The sequence below is a fragment of the Mesoplodon densirostris genome, chromosome 7 (genome assembly GCF_025265405.1).
Source record: "Mesoplodon densirostris isolate mMesDen1 chromosome 7, mMesDen1 primary haplotype, whole genome shotgun sequence".
Lineage (NCBI taxonomy): Eukaryota > Metazoa > Chordata > Mammalia > Artiodactyla > Ziphiidae > Mesoplodon > Mesoplodon densirostris.
In genome coordinates this window covers 28,595,500-28,618,280 of record NC_082667.1, presented here as the reverse complement: position 1 = coordinate 28,618,280, position 22,781 = coordinate 28,595,500, and the positions used below count along the sequence as shown (strand labels likewise).

At 35.1% G+C, this 22,781-nt stretch overlaps 1 protein-coding gene across 1 annotated transcript in view; it reads right to left on the bottom strand.

Moving 5' to 3' along the window:
* DCDC1 (doublecortin domain containing 1) overlaps nt 1-22,781 on the bottom strand; it is a 472,935-nt gene that overhangs the window by 53,919 nt on the left and 396,235 nt on the right. The window contains 2 exon segments of the mRNA XM_060105173.1: nt 381-562; nt 11,146-11,269. Coding sequence (XP_059961156.1) covers nt 381-562; nt 11,146-11,269 — 306 coding nt within the window.

Here is a 22,781-nt window from a genome sequence, read left to right as displayed (position 1 = left end):
TACTAACTTAAATAAGAAATTACAAAATTAGATTTAAGCAGCAATTTATGAGCTCATTTATTTCAAAATACATTAATAAACCCAAACAATAATGCTAATTTAAAATAGATATTGATCATAAAACTTTTTTTATCAGAACTACTTATTTCTAACTCATGTTCTCTCATGGCCAGCCTAAATCACCAGTGTTCAAATTGAGTTCCTAACATAGAAACTAAATGAATTTTATTATCTATTTTTACCTCCAAATATCAATATGGGAGCCCTTTTTAAAGAATAAACACAAAATTTCCCCAGAAAAACATCTGCAATCAAGAAGACAAAAGTCTGTAGAAATTAGAAAGTATGCTTGATGCAAAATGTGAACAAGTTGTTCTTACTGCATTTTCCACCTAGGTGAGATGTCTGGACTGATTATAATAAGGGCTCTGGTTTTGTTCTTGTCTCCATTCTGCAAAACTCTGAGTCTCACAGGGACATATTGCTCCAGTGTCTTAGAGATGGGTTTCTTCATGGGAGGACTGTTTGGAAGAAGCAGCCCTTCTATTGGCCAATCAAACTCCTTCAGAAAGAAATGACAAGAAAATTGATAATAAGTGAATAGGAAGAGTCATTCCTATATATAAAAAAATAAGCACACTTGCTTATACTTTTAATATTTTATTCATTCATCAAACATGTATTGGGCACCTAAAGATGTTCCAGACAATTCTAATTAATGTTTTATTTTAATAAAGAGGAAAGATAGCAATTTTTAAAATGTATGTACAACCTGTGCTGTGTTACGACATGGAAGATTTATTCTCTTTCAGAGAAACATCATTCTGGAAATACAGAACTGAATTAATTTGGAATGTTTTTTGCTCCTGTATAAAACATCTCTAATCAATGTGAAGAAAGGAAGAATGTATGAAAAGTGGTTTTACAACCCAAAATAATATTGTCTTAAACTAAATCTATTTGGGGAACACTTCAAAAAACAGAGTGAGATGAGTGAATGATAAAGCTTAAACAAATTTCAGATATTTCAGTTGTAGAATTTGGTTACTTTGTAGCCATCATTCACACATTTATTTATTTATTAATTCATGCATTCTCCAAAAAATTAATAATTGTTTCCTATATTCCTATATTCCTAGGCACAGTGCTAGACACTGGAAATAAAACTATGAACAAGACTGGATACTCATCGTCGAGGAATTTCTAAGGGATGCTCAGAAACTTACCTAGAAATAACCTGGCAATTGCAATAACATGAGTATAATAACAACAAGGTACAAGGTGTGATGGGACAACTGAGTAGAACCTAACTCAGAAATGCCATGTAAGAGATTGGAAGACTTAGTAGGAGCTAGTGCGGTAAAGGAGGGGTAAAAGGATGGGACAGTGTATGTGTCAGACTTGAGAAATAATAGAACATGATGTTCAGGGAGTAAAAAGAGGCAAGGATGGCTCCCAGGTCTGTAGCTTGGGCAACTGGGTAAATGGTATTGACATTCACAGAAACAGACATTTGTGGAAGGAGATTAAATGAAGGAAGGGATGATCAGAGATGATGTTAGGCAAGGTCCAAGGTCTTTCTTTCCTTCCTCCCTCCCTCCCTCCCTCCCTCTCTCCCTCCCTCTCTTCCTTCCTTTTTCTTTCTCTTTCTTCCTTCCCTCCTTCCTTACTTCCTTTTCTTTCTTTCTTTTTCTTTTTTTCTTTCTTTCTTTCTTTTTTTCTTTCTTTCTTTCATCTCTCTCTCTCTCTCTCTCCCTCCCTCCCTCCCTCTCCCTCTCCCTCTCTCTTTCTTTCATCCTGGCAGCAATTACTCTCCCATTAATCTGCAATAACCATCTTATAAAATATGACGCCTCCATTTAAGTGTGAGTCTGTTTCTGTGTGTTCTATTTTCTTCAATTTGTCCATTTCTCTCTCCCTGTCCAGTACCATACTGTGTTAATTATATCTGGTAAATCTTGATATTTGGCAGGGCAAGTACCCTTACCTTATTATTCTTCTTTGGAAATTGGCTCTTGTTCACCCTTTACCATGTCATACACATTTAAGAAACAGCTCAATTAGTTTTCTTAAAGTTTGTTAAGGACTGTAATATTCTGTAGCAGGTTAAGTAATTTCCTATCAATCCCATTTTGTTAAGATTTTTTTTCTTAAATGTATGTTGAGTTATGTAAAGTTCTTTTTCCTACATTTATTGAGATGTGCTCATATTATTATTTATCCTTTCATTGGTTATATATTAGTTACATTAATTTTTAAAAATTTTAAGCTAATCTTGCATTCCTGGATCAATCCAAATTGGTCACAGTGTATTACCTTTTTTACAGATTGCTGTATTTAATTTGCTAATATTTTCTTTAGGATTTTTGCTTGTTTGTTCATAAATGATATTAACATGCAATTTTCTTAAACTATCCTCATCAAGGTTTGGTATCAAGTTTATCCTAGCCTCATGAAATGAGGTGGGAAGTGTTACTTCTTTTGTAATATTCTGAAATTTTGTTTCTTATATATTTGGTAGAATTTGCCAATAAAACTATTTGGTAATGGTGTTCTCTTTGTAGGGAGATTTTTAACTACTGATCCTATTTTTTTCTATGATTATTGGACTATTTAGGCTTTCCATTTCTTCTTCTTTTTTTTTTTCCATTTCTTCTTGATTCTATTCTGTTAAATTACTTTTGTCCAGGAATTTGGCCATTTTATTTAAGTTATAATATTTATTAACATAAGTTTACTTATAATATCCTTTAATTATTTTCTTAATTTCTCAGCATCTATACCTATATCTTTTTTTTGTTCCCAATATTATTTACCTTTGTTTTTTAAAATTAATCAGTTTGGCCAAGTATATACATTTTATTAATATTTTAAAAGAACCAATTTTTTGACTGTTGGTTCTGTTTTATACTTATCACATGTTATATCGAGTTCTCTAACTTACTATTGATAATTCCTTCTAATTCTTTGAGTGCATTCTGCTGTTATTTTCCTAACTTCTCGAGTTGGATACTTAATTATTAAATTTTAGTCTCTCTTCTCTTTTAATATAAGCATTTAAAGTTGTAAATTTCCTTCAAGTATGCTTTAGCTGCATCTCACATATTTTTCTTTGGTTCTAAATATTTCCTTTTAAAATTTTCATTAGGATTTCTTCATTATCCCATGAGTTAGTCAAAATATCTTTTCAAATTTCTCAATATAGGGACTTTTCTAATTATTTATTTTGTTACTTATTTCTAACTTAATCCATCAGCAGAACCTGCTTCCACTTTCAAAATATATCAAGGGCCCAACTACTCTTCATCACCTCCACTCCCACCACCCCAGACAAAGACACTAGTTTCTCTCACCTAGAGATTGCAAAAGCCTTATAACTGCTTATTCCTCCTTCTACCTTGGCCCCTTTTTGCTTTATTATCCTAATGATTCTATTAATACTTAGTCAGAGTGTATCACTTCTCTGCTCCTAACCTGTCAATGGCTTCCCATCTTGGATTAAGAGCCAAAGGTCTTACAATGGCCCAAGGCCTGCATGATCTGTACCCCCTCTCTTCTCTCTGGCCTTACGTCCTGCTGCTTTCCCCTCACTCACACTGCTGCTGCCACATTTACTTCATTATCCATCAAACACAGCATCTCAGTTCTATGCATTTCCTGGAATGCTCTTTCCCTAGAGATCTGATTGATCTTCAGGTCTTTACTCAAATATCACCTCAGTGAAGCCACATCCCTTGTCAACTGAAAATTTCCAAACCCTGCCCTGCCCACTATCCTTGCTTCTACTTTCTCCTTAGTTCTTATCAATGACTAACATTTATGAGAACATGTGATGAATGGCCAAGGGCTCTAGAGCCAGACTTCCTGCATTTGAATCTTTAACCCACCACTCCAGTTGTGTAACCTTGGGCAAACCTTTGACCAAAGAGAGATAGAAGCTGATGGATAAATTCTTCCCTCTTTCTTCTCCAGGAGAAACTCTCCTAAGAACACTGCTTAAAAGGCTCCTGGGAGGACAGCTTGATAGCACATTCTTATATTGGCTTTTCTTCCTTCTCTGCTTGTCCCTTACTCTTGCTCCCTAGGACTGTACTCCCTAACTAAGTAGTAGCACATAAGCCATTTGCCTCAGGCTCCTCTTTCTGAGGACCTTAAGCAAAGATACCATAGTCCACATGAACTAAAAATAGAGGAAATTTCCTAAAGGGGATATAGGTACCAATACCCCCCAAAAGGGGGAGCCATATCGGGCAGGCAAAAAGTTCAGGCAATCACTGCAGAGGTGGTCCTAGTGTCCTGTCAGTGTCCGTCTGACATGACCAAGATACAGATACACAGGGGTTGAGGAGATGTGCTGGCATGTTAGACCAGTACAGACCAAGACACATTGCCTTTAGTTTATGGAAGGGGAGAACATTTTTTTAAAGCTAGTACAGTAAGTAATAATTTACTAATTTATACTCCCTTGAAAAGCTATTAGAATCTTGCAATTATACTCAACAATCATATAGTTCAAGGAAATGCGTTTTAAATAAATATAAAAAATATCTGAAAGTTGTGAAGATTAAATCTTCTGAAATGGCATCTAATGCTCTAATTTGTTTGCAAGATGAGTCAGTAAATAACGTTAATTGCATTTAATTAGGAGAAAAGCAATATAAATAAATGTCTAAAACTCTCATGAGTGAGTGTTTTTCAGTCTAATGTTTTTTCCTTTATAATTTTTGTATAATATTTTGCTTAGTAAATGTGTTCATAATAGTGGCATACCATGAGTCTAACTTATTGTACTTCTAAATAAGTAAAATTTGAATTAATGAAGTTTTACTGTATTCTTGACCTTCACTGAGAACCTTTTACCTGTATAGAATTTAAATTGCAGAGAGTAGTATTTATTTAGATATGTGTCTATTATTATGAATGGAGAAACATGAGGTCACTTTCCCTTACTATTGTTACTGAGAAGAAATACCAAAGGTTATGACAAACGTTGTATATTTTCATTTGAAACTTTCCTATAAGGGTTTTACTTAATATGAGAGGTGGTGGAGGAGTGGAGTTGTATAATTATTCAAGAAGTAAGTTCAAGATGGACCTGTAATTCTTCCACAACAAAAATATTAAGCAATTCAGAGCAAATCAACATTTGTACTAGTTTTAGACAAACTATCATGTAGCAAGGGTTGAATTGGTGGAGGAGAAAGAGAAGAACAGTCTTCTCGTTAAAAAATGACTGTCACGGGCTTCCCTGATGGTGCAGTGGTTAAGAATCCGCCTGCCAATGCCAGGGACACGGGTTCGAGACCTGGTCGGGGAAGATCCCACATGCCGCGGAGTAACTAGGCCCGTGCACCACAACTACCGAGCCTGTGCTCTAGAGCCTGCAAGCCACAGCTACTGAAGCCCGCACACCTAGAGCCTATGCTCTGCAACAAAGCCACAGCAATGAGAAGCCCTCGCACCACAACGAAGAGTAGCCCCTGCTCTCTGCAACTAGAGAAAGCCCACGCACAGCAACAAAGACCCAACTCAGCCAAAAATAAATAAATAAATTTATTTTTTTAAAAAATGACTGTCACATTGACGTCTTGGTGTAAAATAGCTAATATTTCCCCTTTTTCTTTCTTTCGGAACCACGGAAGGGAAAGGCAATTCTCCCTTGAGCTTAGTCTGTGAGAACTCAGTCTGAGTTCATAGAGTTAAGATGCAGTACTAAGATTGTTTTTCAATATCCTAAACATGCCATAACTCTGATGAATTTATCTGAAATGTGCTATCTTAGCCCCTAGTTTTTTTTAGATCCTTTCACTTACTAAACTTGTCTCATAACAGGTGGTAACCACTGCAGACAGTGGCTTTAACACCACCGCAGCACTGATGATTTCAGATGGCTTCCTTTGTGTTCCAGTTAGATGAATGAAGGCCAAGAGTCTTCTCCATGACATCACAGAAACTCAATCCAAAGAGATGAAAAATTATCATGGGTTTCAAAACTTTCCAAATGTATGAGCTATCACTGGCAGTTCTTTCAAGCTACCTCAAACCTTGTTCTATTGTTTAAGGCACTTTTACATTGTCTTTCATAGAAATAGAGAAATATGATGTCAGGATAATGAAGGACAACAATAACATGGATTAAACTGACTGGAGTGCTGTTTCCTTTCCTTCCATTTTCTCCATTGGAATTCTAATGTTCCCATTCATTTCATTTTGGTTTTCTACATGTTCACACTATTCCATGGCACAGCTGCATGGTCAGCAGACCTTTGATGAGCTGTGGTGCTCCCTTACATTGATAATTCTGCTTTTTCTTTTTCATCTCTCTCTCACAACCAGAGGCAGCTTGTGCTTCATTTGGAAGTCCAGCTCTTAACCAGTGATCGAAATTTCTTAGTCAAATTGGCCCTCCCTTATCTATTTATTATTAATAAATTAATAGATTCTTCAATTTTTTCTCCCGGGCCTTCCTACATCTCCTTTTCCTCCCTTCATACTGACAGCTAGCTATCATCATCTCTTAACAGATTAATAAAATATGTACTTTTAACATGCTTTGTTTAACATGGGCCCCTCCAAATAGATATATTTTACTTCAGTAATTTAGAGAGACTAAAATCACTATCCAGTGGCTCATTCTAAAATTTTAAGTCTCTTTAGATCCACTTTTTGCAATGATTTCATCCTTGAATATGAAAATCCATTGCATTTTACCATTAAATGTTAAGAAGTACAACTTCTCAATTTATAACTTTTCCCATAAGGGTGAGAAATAACCTGAGTTTCTAGAAATTATTCCAGTGAAGTTAGTCACAGAATTAACCAAAATAATTCATTAATCTTGTGGTTTTAGGAGTTTTTAACATATTTTAAAAATACTGATGTACCAAGATACATGAAATCTTATTTGCTCATAAAATATAACATCAATTGCCTTTTAGAATGAATAATATTTAACAAGGAGAAAAAGGTGAAATCAGTTGCCACCACTGAGAGAGGTAAATAGTTTGGTATTAATGTACTCTGAGTCACCACAAAAATTATTCTCATTGTACATATTTCCTGAAATCTTCCCTTGGTCATCATTCTCTTTTGAAAAGTTCTAGTCAAGGAATTGGCAGGAGATTTTGAGTCTCACTCAGGATAGAGTTTCTTAGACAGTTTTTTTAGATTCAATATTTTGACTTAATTTCAAGCTCATTCAGACCATCAGCCTAGCTAACTTTCCTCATACTAACTCTCTGATTGAATAAACTGGCTCAGCAAACAGCCTTGAAATGGGGCACCAAACTTTTTCTGTGAGTTCTTCTTTCTCTCCCTTCTTTGTCCTTTATTCACAGAGTCTGCCTTTGTCCTTTCCTGATTCCTTCCTTTTTGACACACAGCCTATACTTCTTAAACTGTAAGCTCCATGAAGGTAGGGACCATGTCTCTCTCCTTTTTTGCTTTGTCTGCATTGCCTAAATATATAATAAATAGTGGTTAGATAAGTAATAAGATTGGTAGATTAAATCTGGAATAAAATTAACATATGTGCTTATAGTGATCAAAGGGTTCTGAATCCCACAATATGAATATCACATTTCCTAATTACAGTCTATTTATATGTAAAGTCTTTCCAAGAAAAAGTTAATTGTGCTTAATTATACATAGATAAAATCATCTTTTTGCTTAAAAAGTCAATTATGTGGAAGTGGGGCTGGAAGAAAATACAGTTCTTTCACATAAGATGACTCCAGACTTGAAGTCAAGTAGAGTGCATTGAATTTGAATGAGAACTATCTCTGTTCTCTGCTTGGTAAGTGTTTTCTTCTCTTCCTCAAACATTTCAAGAAATAAGAGGATCCTTAGGCTGAGTCGTTTTGAAATACATGGTCCATTTTCCTCACTTTAGTTTATTTAGTGCCTTAGTCCTTTCTGTTCAGTTTACAAGTCAAAGCCAGGGTTTTGTTGGAGTACAGTGACTTCTTAACCATTTCACCAAAAGCTACTGTTCTGTTTGAATGGCTAGAGAACTGTGGGGCAATCCATTTTCATTCCTAAGATCATTTAGTTGTCAAATTCTAGACTATTAACAAAAATGTTATTGTTTTAAAAGGTAAATGTTAAAAGGAATATGGTTAAGTTAGATTTCCTAATATAATTACCATTCATCATTTAAGTCAATTAATTAGTTAACTGAATTACTTTACCTGTATACTGAGGTTGAAAAAAATATAAGCACAATATCTGTGCAGTCTACAATAATTATAAATTGTTCTCTTTCCCTGTATAAGAAAGTACACTTCCTTATGAGGCATCCCTGTCCACCTCCAGGCGGGTGGGAAACTTAATATTCCAATTGGAAGTGTCCCCATTTCTGACAATTTGGAAAAGCCTTTTTTGTCTAGTTTTTAGCTCTGTAGTTTTGGATACATATTGAATCAAATTAAATGTTCAAACTTCTTACCACAACTGTTATTTCTTTTCAAGGATATACCTTTCTTTTCCCCTGCCTCAATGTGGTTTCTGGGCATAGATGAAAGTTCAATAAACCATATACCACTGGGAAAAAGGGTTCATGGTCTATATGTGGTACTTGTCCTTGATCCTCAAAGATCTCTAAGGATGTGCTCTTCTCCTCTTTGGATACTGGGCAACCTGCTGATACCTGTTCACCTCCAGTTGAGAAGTAAGTTATCCTTTCTGCTCTCTAGGTTTTAGCCTTCCTAAACCTCTGAAGAAAAGCCTACAATTAGCACAACTCACAGTTTTTTTTCTTGGCCTATGCTGGGCCTATTTGTCTCTGTGCCACCCCTCCACCCCTGGCTCTATGTTGGCTCTCACTATGCTGCAAACCCTGAGTCTTAGGCATATAATTCATCTAGCCACTGGCTCAGGCTACCCAAACCACAGCCTCTGGTATTTTGAAGAGCTCATTTCTCTCTCTAAAAAAGAAGCTTCAGATTTCTAGACTGTTGCTTCACTACAGTCTAAATATTAGGGCATATTTGGGGCTGTAAACAATGACTTCTTGGTTCCAGCTGGAATGACTCCATCTGTCCTTCCCCTAAAGTGATGGGACTCATTGATTCAATCATTGAGGACACATAGAGAATTGATTGTGATTTAAAGGGAAAGAAAAAACTTGATTGAGACCAGAAAATTTGACAAAACAATTTAAAAAATCAGGATAAAATATTTTTTAAAAATCAGGATAAAATATTTTAAAAAATCTTTTGGAACATATCACTGACCTAGCAATAAAGCAAGACATACTAGAGACCCAGAGAGGTAAACAGAGTGCTGAAGCTGGATCTTTATCTTGAGGGAATTTTCCAAACCCAGCAAACTTCTGTTTCCATGGTCTTGAGGGAAAGGGTGCAGGAGACAAATTTCAGGGCCCAGCCAAGGTGGGAAGTCTAACAGGAGACCCTCTCCTCTCATAAAACAAGAACCACAAAAGGATAAATTTCATTGAAAAGGCAAACCAGAGACAATAACTCTCAGTGGTTGCAAGTAAAATAGACCATCTCAAACATTTTCTCTGTGTGGAAGAAAAAATAATCTTCATTGAGAATTCATACCATGGGCTGACCTCACTTGCAGTTTAAATAACATTAGATAAAGATGAAGAGAAAATTAATAATCTGAAAGAAATGTCTGAAAATATGATCCAAAAATACATCATAAAGAGGCAAGGAAATGGAAAATATAAAAGAGAGGTTAAGAGACATGAAGATCAAAATGAGAAGGTCTAGCATACACCTAATCAGAGTTTTCTATAAAGAACAGAGGGGATAAGAGAGATAATACTTGAAGAGACAATGGGTGATAATTTTTCAGAAATGATGCAAGATATCAATCCACAGATTCAAGAACCTTGAGCAGGAAAAATAAAAAAACTGAAGAGATCCAAAGAAAAGAGAAGATTTTAAAAGCAGTCAGGGAGAAAAGACAGATTACCTTCAAAAGAAGAATATTCAGAATTATAGCTGACTCCTCAAAAACAGCAAAGTCAGTGATGATGTTTTCAGTTTGCTAAGTGAAAATACCCTACGTGAATGAGGGCAAAATAAAAGACTAAGTTCACTTAGTAAAAGTAAAATTAAAAATAAATGTTTAAGTAATCTAAGATAAGTAAAAACTGTTTGCTACCAAAAACTAAAAGAAAGGTATACTAGGCAAAAGGAAAGTAACCCCAGTTGGAAGGACTGAGATATAACAAGGATTTAAAAGAAGAAAGAGAAAAAATTAGGAGTAAATCTAAATTAATATTAACCACATACAACAATGTTAATATCTTGTGGAAATTTTTTAAAGATAAAACTAAAATAGATGACAATAATAGTGTATGTTACAAATCAGACAACTGATGTTAAAGCATTCTAATGTTCTCAGTTATTTGAGATAAGAGTAAGTATATTTGTTAACTTTAGATTTTGATTATTTACATATGCAAGCTAAAATATTCAAAGTAATAACAAAAAAAGTGGAAATAGAGGATATAATTTCCAATCTAGTAAATGGGAAAAATACAAGAAAAAAATTAACCTAAAAGAATATAAGAATGGTGAAAAATGAAACAGAGAAAAAAGCAGATAATAATCCAAATATATATATGTCATTACAATAGATAGAAAAGACTAAATCCCTTGGTTTAGAAATGAAGATTGTCTGATGATTTTTAAAAACTAACTACATGCTGATTACTGGAGAGTCCCCCTAAAACAGAAGAGTATACAAACATAAAAAGTAAAAGGATAGAAAGAAGATATTATAAGGCAAATAACAACAAAGCTGAGATATTTCTATTCGTATTGGATAACTGAAAATTTTACTAGAGCTAGAGAGAGTCTATATAATGATAAAAGTTTCAATTCACCAGGGTGATATAATATTTCTGAACACGTGTGTGTCTAGAACTAAATTTCAAAATATATAAAGCAAAATATGACAGACTAGAAGAAGAAATAAATTCTATATCCATTCCATATTGGATGACTTAAATGCATCTTTCTAATTAATTGATAGAATAACAGCATCAATTGATCACTTGCACCTAACAACTGCAAATCAAAAACTTCATGGAAATTTTCACACACATTGACCACATACTGGGACTTAAAATAAGGCTCAAAAACGATGTCTTATACTAAGCAGTACAACCTCATTAAGTTGGCCACTGGGAAGGACAGGCCACATGTAGGTAAGCTTATTCCAGAGAGGATTTTCAATTCTGGAATGTTTCCACTGGCTTGGCTTACCAGTCCCTTCATGTTTTATGGCCCACCTAAAACAAAATAAAAGACAAAAAGGAATTTAGCAAGGTTAAATATCACTTTAAAATATTCATTGAGTACTTATTATTAGGTAGGCAAAAACCCAGATTGAATTAAAAACCCAAATCTGATAATTTACTGTGTACAAGAGACATAAATAAAAGTAATTTTTTTTTTTTTTTTCTTTTTGCGGTATGCGGGCCTCTCACTGTTGTGGCCTCTCCCGTTGCGGAGCACAGGCTCCGGATGCGCAGGCCCAGCGGCCATGGCTCACGGGCCCAGCCGCTCCGCGGCATATGGGATCCTCCCAGACCGGGGCACGAACCCGTATCCCCTGCATCGGCAGGCGGACTCTCAACCACTGCGCCACCAGGGAGGCCCAATAAAAGTAATTTTTAATGAAAGAATACATTTTTAAAAATTGGGATAATAGACAGTGGAATTTGAGGCAGAAGGCAAAGTAGAATAACAGTCAATTTATAATAACAATGACATAAATAACAATACTAACAGAAAAATAATCAAGTAAAACTTTTAGACATTTTTTTTTAAGTTTGCTTCGATTTTATTATGCATGTTTTCAACCTAGTTAATTGCAAGTGTATTTATAACCCCAAAATCACCCACTGGAAACTATGGAAGATAAAAGAAATACAAAGCCACAGATCTAAGTGAAATTAAAATAATAACTGAACTCAAGTAAATATAAGAAAAACAAGATTTATAACTAAAAGTATGAGCCAAACTATATGCATGCTTTTACTCCCTTGTAGAAAGTCAGAATTCCTAGCAGTCTTCCTGTATTCTTTCACTGCTCAACACTCAGTCAAAAAGTCTTCCTGTATTCTTTCACTGCTCAACACTCAGTCAAAATTATTCTTTTCCTAGATTAGTCCTTGCCTGAGTTTTAAGAGATATCAGTGTCAGAAATCTTGATGCTGTGTAATCTACTTGTCTGACAAAAGGGTGAGCCAATTTTTTCCTGAGGTAATTTTTCCATAGCCAGGACTGGGGCTGAAACTCCAGTGCCAGTGGATGTTTCTAGTCAGGGCCAGGTGATGGATAGTCGTTTTTGTAACACTCTTAGTATGAATAGACTTTATTAGTGGAGGTGAGGGGTGATCCTGAAAGAGGTGACTGAAGGACATGGCTTTTTCCTTCTTAGCGATCTTTCTTCTGTAGGTCCTCAGGGATTCTACCTTTATTTCTTCCTTTAGTCTTCTGTTTTCTGTGTAAACTATCCATACCTACTTCATCCATTCCTTTTACGACATGAGTTTCAGATATTTCATCCTGTGATACCTCCTCCTAGCATATCAATAAAATGTTTCAGGTTTCAGGTTGATGCCCCTATGTTCTTCATGACATTTTTTTTTCTTAAATTCCATATATATGTGTCAGCATACAGTATTTGTCTTTCTCTTTCTGACTTACTTCACTCTGTATGACAGGCTCTAGGTCCATCCACCTCATTACAAATACCTCAATTTCATTTCTTTTTATGGTTGAGTAATATTCCATTGTATATATGTGCCACATCTTCTTTACCCATTCATCCGATGATGGACACTTAGGTTGTTTCCATCTCCGGGCTATTGTAAATAGGGCTGCTATGAACATTTTGGTACATGTCTCTTTTTGAATTATGGTTTTCTCAGGGTATATGCCCAGTAGTGGGATTGCTGGGTGGTATGGTAGTTCTATTTGTAGTTTTTTAAGGAACCTCCATACCATTCTCCATAGTGGCTGTACCAATTCACATTCCCACCAGCAGTGCAAGAGTGTTCCCTTTTTTCCACACCCTCTCCAGCATTTATTGTTTCTAGATTTTTTGATGATGGCCATTCTGACTGGTGTGAAGTGGTACCTCACTGTACTTTTGATTTGCATTTCTCTAATGAGTAAAGATGTTGAGCATCCTTTCATGTGTTTGTTGGCAGTCTGTATATCTTTTGTGGAGAAATGTCTATTTAGGTGTTCTGCCCATTTTTGGATTGGGTTGTTTGTTTTTTTGTTATTGAGCTGCATGAGCTGCTTATAAATTTTGGAGATTAATCCTTTGTCAGTTGCTTCATTTGCAAATATTTTCTCCCATTCTGAGGGTTGTCTTTTGGTCTTGTTTATGGTTTCCTCTGCTGTGCAAAAGCTTTTAAGTTTCATTAGGTCCCATGTGTTTATTTTTGTCTTTATTTCCATTTCTCTAGGAGGTGGGTCCAAAAGGATCTTGCTGTGATTTATGTCATAGAGTGTTCTGCCTATGTTTTCCTCTAAGAGTTTGATAGTGTCTGGCCTTACATTTAGGTCTTTAATCCATTTTGAGCTTATTTTTGTGTATGGTGTTAGGGAGTGACCTAATCTCATACTTTTACATGTCCCTATCCAGTTTTCCCAGCACCACTTATTGAAGAGACTGGCCTTTCTCCACTGTACATTCCTGCTTCCTTTATCAAAGATAAGGTGACCATATGTCCGTGGGTTTATCTCTGGGCTTTCTATCCTGTTCCATTGATCTATCTTTCTGTTTTTGTGCCAGTACCATACAGTCTTGATTACTGTAGCTTTGTAGTATAGTCTGATGTCAGGGAGCCTGATTCCTCCAGCTCCATTTTTCGTTCTCAAGATTGCTTTGGCTATTCGGGGTCTTTTGTGTTTCCATACAAATTGTGAAATTTTTTGTTCTAGTTCTGTGAAAAATGCCAGTGGCAGTTTGATAGGGATTGCATTGAATCTGTAGATTGCTTTGGGTAGTAGAGTCATTTTCACAATGTTGATTCTTCCAATCCAAGAACATGGTATATCTCTCCATCTATTTGTATCATCTTTAATTTCTTTCATCGGTGTCTTATAATTTTCTGCATACAGGTCTTTTGTCTCCTTAGGTAGGTTTATTCCTAGATATTTTATTCTTTTTGTTGCAATGGTAAATGGGAGTGTTTCCTTGATTTCACTTTCAGATTTTTCATCATTAGTATATAGGAATGCCAGAGATTTCTGTGCATTAATTTTGTATCCTGCAACTTTACCAAATTCATTGATTAGCTCTAGTAGTTTTCTGGTAGCATCTTTAGGATTCTCTATGTATAGTATCATGTCATCTGCAAACAGTGACAGCTTTACTTCTTCTTTTCCCATTTGGATTCCTTTTATTTCCTTTTCTTCTCTGATTGCTGTGGCTAAAACTTCCAAAACTAGGTTGAATAAGAGTGGTGAGAGTGGGCAACCTTGTCTTGTTCCTGATCTTAGTGGAAATGGTTTCAGTTTTTCACCATTGAGGACGATGCTGGCTGTGGGTTTGTCATATATGGCCTTTATTATGTTGAGGAAAGTTCCCTCTATGCCTACTTTCTGCAGGGTTTTTATCATAAATGGGTGTTGAATTTTGTCGAAAGCTTTCTCTGCATCTATTGAGATGATCATATGGTTTTTCTCCTTCAATTTGTTAATATGGTGTATCACGTTGATTGATTTGCATATATTGAAGAATCCTTGCATTCCTGGAATAAACCCCACTTGATCATGGTGTATGATTCTTTTAATGTGCTGTTGGATTCTGTTTGCTAGTATTTTGTTGAGGATTTTTGCATCTATGTTCATCAGTGATATTGGCCTGTAGTTTTCTTTCTTTGTGACATCCTTGTCTGGTTTTGGTATCAAGGTGATGGTGGCCTCGTAGAATGAGTTTGGGAGTGTTTCTCCCTCTGCTATATTTTGGAAGAGTTTGAGAAGGATAGGTGTTAGCTTTTCTCTAAATGCTTGATAGAATTCGCCTGTGAAGCCATCTGGTCCTGGGCTTTTGTTTGTTGGAAGATGTTTTATCACAGTTTCAATTTCAGTGCTTGTGATTGGTCTGTTCATATTTTCTATTTCTTCCTGATTCAGTCTTGGCAGGTTGTGCATTTCTAAGAATTTGTCCATTTCTTCCAGGTTGTCCATTTTATTGGCATAGAGTTGCTTATAGTAATCTCTCATGATCTTTTGTATTTCTGCAGTGTCAGTTGTTACTTCTCCTTTTTCATTTCTAATTCTATTGATTTGAGTCTTCTCCCTTTTTTTCTTGATGAGTCTGGCTAATGGTTTATCAATTTTGTTTATCTTCTCAAAGAACCAGCTTTTAGTTTTATTGATCTTTGCTATCGTTTCCTTCATTTCTTTTTCATTTATTTCTGATCTGATTTTTATGATTTCTTTCCTTCTGCTAACTTTGGGATGTTTTTGTTCTTCTTTCTCTAATTGCTTTAGGTGCAAGGTTAGGTTGTTTATTCAGATGTTTCCTGTTTCTTAAGGTGGGATTAGACATTTAAAGAGGAAACAACATATACATAATCACTGTGGGAGATGTCATTACATCATCAACAGATTATGAACTACTAGGTAAATTTTTAAAAATTTTTATTGGAGTTTAGTTGATTTACAATGTTGTGTTAGTTTCAGGTGTACAGCAAAGTGAATTGGTTATACATATACATATATCCACTCTTTTTAAGATTCTTTTCCCATATAGACCATTTCAGAGTGTTGAGTAGAGTTCCCTGTGCTATACTGTAGGTCCTCATTAGTTATTTTTTTTACATATAGTAGTGTGTATATGTCAATGTCCCAGTCTCCCAATTTATCCCCCCTTCACTCCTTCCCCCCTTGTACTGATTATATGAGGAATCTAAAAAGCTGGTACAAATGAACTTATTTACAAAACAGAAATAGAGTCACAGATGTAGGTAACATTTTTTAAGTAACAAGTAAGGACATAAAATACTTCACTGCTAAAACTAGTAAATGTAAGTATGACCATTTACTTATAGACATTTTAGTCTGTTAACAGAAAATGTGTCTTTCTCAATAATTCTTGAAACATTGTAATATTTCCACACACTAACAAAATTAAACTTCAATACAGTTTTAAAATAAAAATTGAAGAAGCTACACTTTGAGGCAAATGACACAAAATTAGATATAAATGAAAGTTTAAATTTCACAATTTCAACCACAAGATAATTTTAAAAACACATTCTCTCTCCCAAAATACTATTATACCAGACAAGGGGAAAAAAATGACATGATCAGTACCTATTTAGCAAGCAATGAAAATAATAATCATGAAAACTTAAAGAATACATTTAGAATTATATTCAAAGATAAATTTATAATGTTAAATGTTTATTTATTAAGAGCTAAACAGAGAAGGGAAATTAATAAATCATTCAACTCAATAATTTATTTTAAATATATCCCATGGAAAACAGATGAAAGAAAGTAGTAAAGATTCAAATATAAATAAAGAATTAGAAAATATTTAGACTATTAGTCGAACGTTTAAAGAAATGTTTTTGAAATGAAAAGTAAAATAGCAAATCTCATGTAAGTAAATTTAAATTAAAAAATATACAAGCAAATAGAAAAATCAAGCAAAATATTTTGCATAGAGAAGATTAAAAGAGTATATTATGCAGGTATATGTTAATAATTGCACAACTTTTGAGGAAATAATTTTTGAAAACCCTTAAAGATTTGAAATAGAAAGTATGCTCTTGCTCATATAAGTTCACAGGGCATGGAACAGATCATTTTTGAACTATAAAAAACATTCTAAGCCATAAAGATACAGAAACTAGCTAATTCATTCCATGAATGGGAGATAAGCTTCATAATAAAGTCAGTCACTGGTAATTTAAGAAGTAAATCAACAATCTTACTTAAAATCAAAGATGTGAAATTCCTAAATCAATATTAGCCAATAAAATTTAACATTATGGAAAAAGAATAATCACTATAGCTAAGTAATAGTCAGCCTAGAAATGAAATGATGGACATTTATTAATATAATAAATCACTGATTAATGAATGAGAATAGAGAAGCAGCCCATCACCCATAATTTTCTAGCACACGTGATGGTCATCTGAGCCTAAAAGTTTTCTGAGCTTGCCCAGCCTCATCAGAACCATTTGCAATATCCAACCCTCTGTACAAGGGCCCAGGTGTCCCAAAAGCTTGCTGGAAGTTCTTGGGGCCTGGATATTGCGGGGTGGTGTTAGGAGAGACTTGCTCTTTACCAACCTAGAACCTGACCTCCTGCTACCGTAGAGCTGTTCGTGCTCCGATCTAAGGCCAACACTTCTGCTTGTTGGCTAGATCTTTATCCTCTCTCATCTAGAACTTTGTTCCCACCCTGAACTATTAATTTTCCTGCCTTTCTGGTCATTCCATCTGCATAATGTCTGACAGCTTGATATCTTAAAAAAAAAAAAAAAAAGAACTTTCTCTATACCCCACTGTCCACCTCCAGCTGTTGCTTTATTTCTTTGTGTTCCCTTACAGCAAATTCCGTAAAAGACTCATCTCCTCTTCTTCTCCTCCCTTTTCCTCTTAAACCAATTCCAACTAGATTTTTTAGAGATCTCAGAAACTCCTGTGAAAATGCCCCATCAGGGTTTTAACATCACTAAAGCCAAAGGTCATTTCTCAAGACATAACTGAACTAACATCAGGGTCCAACATGATCATTCCCTCCTTTTTAAAACACTTTCTTGACTTGACCTGACTTCATTTGACTTCCATGAAACTACTTTATCCTGCTTTCCTCCCATTAGTAGCCAAAATTGTTAGTCTCCTCTTGTGTGCCATAGGGTGGGAACTATAGCCTATGAAAAATCCAGGGCCTGCCACATCAATAGAGTTTTTAGATGTCCACTGGTCTGATGAATGTAGGGCGATTACCATAAGGTAAAGGACAGGTTATTGATGAAAAGATTCATCCTCTGAATGAGATGCCTATGTAACTTCACCCCATCAGGGTGTCTTTAAAAGGAGCTGGTCAAGTTCAACATAACACTGTTAATAAATGTTCACATACAGCAAAGGCCATTGGACTGCAGAGTTCCAGCACAGTGTGAGATTTTATGTAAAAGCAATAGAACTCTTAATATGATGTTTTATAAATGAAAAACTGACAGACTCTTAACTATAATGGCACTAGCAGGCCCAGCTATAATGACTGTACATGTGCATAACGTAAATTAGAACTTTACAGCATCATTAAGGACTCTGAATCTTAATTCCTAAAAGTCAGCACTAGGTGGAGACAATGATTCGTGCAATGCTTTCAGGCAGCCTTTTTCTTGCCCCTCTGAGAACTTATTTTTATTTAATATTTTCCATTCTTTTCTTCAGTGTGAAAGAAGGTGTTCTTAAATAATATATAAAACAAAACATCTCATGTTTTGAAAGGACTTACTTGAACACACACATATACACACACACTACAAGGTAGCGAAATAAGTTTCAAAAGCAAGTTTGTTTATTTAAAACAGTATCTTTATTAACCCTGCCTTTCCATTAAAGGTAAAATTCTATTTATGATATTTCATGAGTATCTACCTTCATGGACAGAAGTATGACCAAAGTTAAAATATCTTCCTGGATTTACATAAACCTAAAAGATAAAAATCTTAAGAGGATCATTCCTCAGCATTTCAGTTGACAGATATCTCTTCCCTCAAAAACTAAGTCCAGAATTGATCATATCAATTTAGTCTGATTAATGGAGTCATTAATCAGAATGCTCTATTCAATTACTCTTATAAAGGAATGGGAAACAAAAACACTTTAGATAATGTTTTCAGAGTCTAGTGCCTTTGATAGAACGTCAGCATTGTGACAGGCTCTGAGAAATCGTGCAGGACTGTATGCACTGTGACAGAAAAGTATTATTTTGCACTCTTGGAAATCAACAGTAAGATAAAAAGAAACCTAAATGTGTCCCAGTTGAAGAGAAATAGTCTTTTTTCATATTCCATCAGGACACAATTACATTGTTTCCAACAATGTAATGAACATAGTAACAAAATATGATACAATATATAATTTGGATCTGATACAGTAAATTATAAATACTATGGCAAATTCCAACTGAAATCAGCAGTCTCTAATAAACATGCATGTAAAAATGACCAGATGCACATCCTACAACTGTCAAAGAAACTCTAACTCTTTGCTTTACACCGGGACCTGTTTATTTATTTAACTGGTCATTTTTCAGTTTTTAAGTTTATCTAAGCTGCAAGATTAGACCACTTAGAATTCAGCTATAATTAATTTAAACTTGCATGGCTCCTCAGAAATAGTGAAAGCACATTATTCATACAAAACAGTTATATGTTGCATACATGGACCTTGATAGAGATAAGTTTATAAGACTAACATTAGGTACCCCATCTCTGAAAAAAGAAAAGGATAAGAGAAAGAAATGGGCAGATTGCAAAAATGGTAAGAATAGTATAATAACTAACTATTTTGATGGGATTTAATAATAGCCCAACAAATTTCCATAGATTTGAACTATTTTGAAGTTTCTAAGAGTCTAGTCCTCTAGAGAGAGAAGAAATTATTTGAAATCAGGAACTATATATACAAGCTCATCTTAAACATTGTATAAGGGTTAAAAGATTAGATACATAACTAGAAATCTGAATCCATCTGTTATCAGTCTCTAGGCTTTTACTAGTATCATTGTATCAATATTTTAGGCTACATTAATCTTTCAATTTAGACTGAATATTAAAGCTAAATTTAATAGTTTAAGAAAATAATTATTTTAAGATTTAAATTTTAAATAACTTTAATAGAAACAAGGCACTGAAGACTGCAGTGTTTTTAATTTACAAGCCAAAACTTACAAAGATCAAGTAATTTCTGCATATTAAACATTATCCTACTTTTTTCCTAGAATATCTTGTAGAAACTAATAAATACACAGGGAATTTGTTCTTCTGTTTTATATATTCCCATTTGCTCCATCTCTTCACATTATTTTGATAACTAGGAAAGTACTTAAAACAGAGAATGAATTTTAATGGCAACTAAAGGCTAAGAGGGGAACTCAGTGATCATGTTTCCATCTTGCATAACTGGGAATTTTTAAGAATGAGAAATAGTTCCAACAATTATGCCGAAAAGAATACTTATTTCATAACAATTTCCATAATTGTATATTATATTCTATCAATTGAAAATCATCAATTAAGACTTAACACAATTCAATTTTTTAAAACATCAATTATGAAATATAGAGGAAACCTATAGTACATTAATGCTAATTGCCAGGAGTACATATGTATTTAGTCTAGAAAAATAAAAGGATATACAGATGGATCTAAAGTCACACCTGACATCTCTTGCCTGTTTCTTTTTTTTCAAAAAAAGTCTTTGACCTGCTCTATTTTGTTTTGTTTTTCTAGTTGGTTGAGCTTTCTGGTTATTTAGATTCTGGATACATAGAAGTAATCTATATTCAGCACTAAAAACCTATCATTATCTCCCATAGTCAGGGAGTTTTATACTTGTGTAAAAGCAAAGCTCTCTTTGCAAGTACAGTAAAATCTTGATTTGTAAACAAAAAAACCATTTTCCCTTCAAATACTTGCTTATGGTGGAATCCGATGTGGTCTTTGAGTTCTTGAATCTGTTTAATTAATCACCTATCTGGGCCTGATAGCTTAGCTTTGGTATCTGAGGTCTCTGGGGTATCCACTACCTGAAGTTTCTGTATCAATTTTTATGCAAATAAAACAAATTAATAGCTGTCTATTGAGTGCCTGCTCTCTCTCCCCCGCACTATGCTAGGCACTACAAACAATGCAAAAGAAGTTAGAGAGGGCTTTTGCCTTCAAGAAAATTATAGCGTTTTAGGAAGAAGCAAAAATTACATACCTGGAAAGTTTTTGAAAACAATACAAGACCGTATGTAATGGGAAAAAACATGGCACTTTCAATAAGACTTATAATAGGTAGACCTAATGGAAAGAAAATAATATGAGCTTCATATTACAGAAAGAAACTGTTGGGGTGGGAGAAGAATCCTTGAAAAGGATGCATGAATTCTGTATACATGGAGAATAAAGAGTTTGGGATAATGAGAGGGAAGAAGAAAGATGCCATCTCAAGATATGGAAAAAGGATACCACCTTTTGGTGTTACATAATAGCTCCAGTGTATATGATTTTTAAAGACACAGAGTTCTAGCTACAAGAGAGTTGATTTATGTCTATAGCTTTTCACTTCCCAGTCTGTTATATCTAGCCAACTCTTTTGCTTAAAGCAAAGTGCTTCACCATTGAAGGCTCTTGATTGCCTCTATTTATTCATATCAGGAGGGAGCAGTTTTCCCCCAGATCAATTCTCCCTTCCTTCATTAATAATAGATTTTTTAATATGGGCACACGGCTACCCAGCTAAAGACAAGATTTCCTTGCATTTAGGTTTAGCCATGCATCAAAGTTCCAGCCAAATGAGCTGTGAGTGGATATGGTGTGCTTCACTCATAGACTTCACCTTTCAAACAACTGGACATGTGCGCCCCTTGGTTGCTTTTCTCCATCCCAGTGGCTGAAATGGCAAGAGCTGAAACAGCCACTTTAGACCCTTAGGTAGAAACCCCATGATAAGAATAAGAGCTGCCTACCAGCTCCTAGCACCTCCTACCTATAAACCATCATGCAGAGAGAAATGAGCTTCTGTATAAGCCTAAAAGTTTTGGAGTATCTGTCAGAGCAGCTTAGTCTACATGCTTTCTAGTATAATCTTGGTCATTTCCATGGCTCCAGTCTTTTACTTTTTCCTGTGCTTCCTCTGAACCTTTTACTGCTTTCTCTGTGTTTACCTCTGAGGAACTTTTCATGGGTTGCTGCCACCATTGATGGCTCATCTCTTTCCTAGTTCTCATTGCTGCTTTCATCAATTCCTGTCCTGTCTTTTCCTTTCTTTGATGTTCACCCACTGGTCTGTCCAATGGTCACTTTCTCTGACTCCTTTAAGAAATGCTCTTAGAGACAGTGACTGATAGCTTTTCAGAAATATTGGCATTAAAAAGATAGACCTCACTTGCCTAATCTACGGTGGTGCTGTGTGTGCTCCCAGGGAATCATGGGATGGACTTTAGTTATCACTGTATCACTATTCAGGAATGGTCCAAAGATATTGGCAGTCATGAGAAAGTGAGTGGTAACTTTTTATAAGTATTTCCTCTTCAGGAATATTCTCCCAAACAGATTTTAAGGTCTTTGGAGTGCCAATTGTGAGTCACATTTTAGTTCTGCATCAAACAAATATCCCAGAAAACAGATGAGAAAAAAGAACAAGCAACTGAGAGGGAAAGAACAAAGTAGAGGCTCCAAAAGAAAAGGACAAGAGCAGCCATCTAAAGAAAAGAAGTGATGAGGTATAAGAGCACTGGAAAAATAATAAATATTAGTAGGAAGTCCACAAAGTTAATCAAGTAACAATAAGGATCCTTTGCCTAAAGTTGGTCCTTGGAAGGTCCATCCAACACATTTTCAACATTTATGCTGCTGGGCGCCAGGGATCCAAGGAACTGAGACAGTTTCTACCCATGAGGAGTCCCAGTTTGGTGAGAAAACGGACCAGTGAAACAAATACCAGTGACATAGGTGATGGGGGCTCATGGGGATTATACAAGGTACTGCAGAGAACTGAACAGAGAGTCACTGATTCTTCTTGGGGGGCAAGGGGGG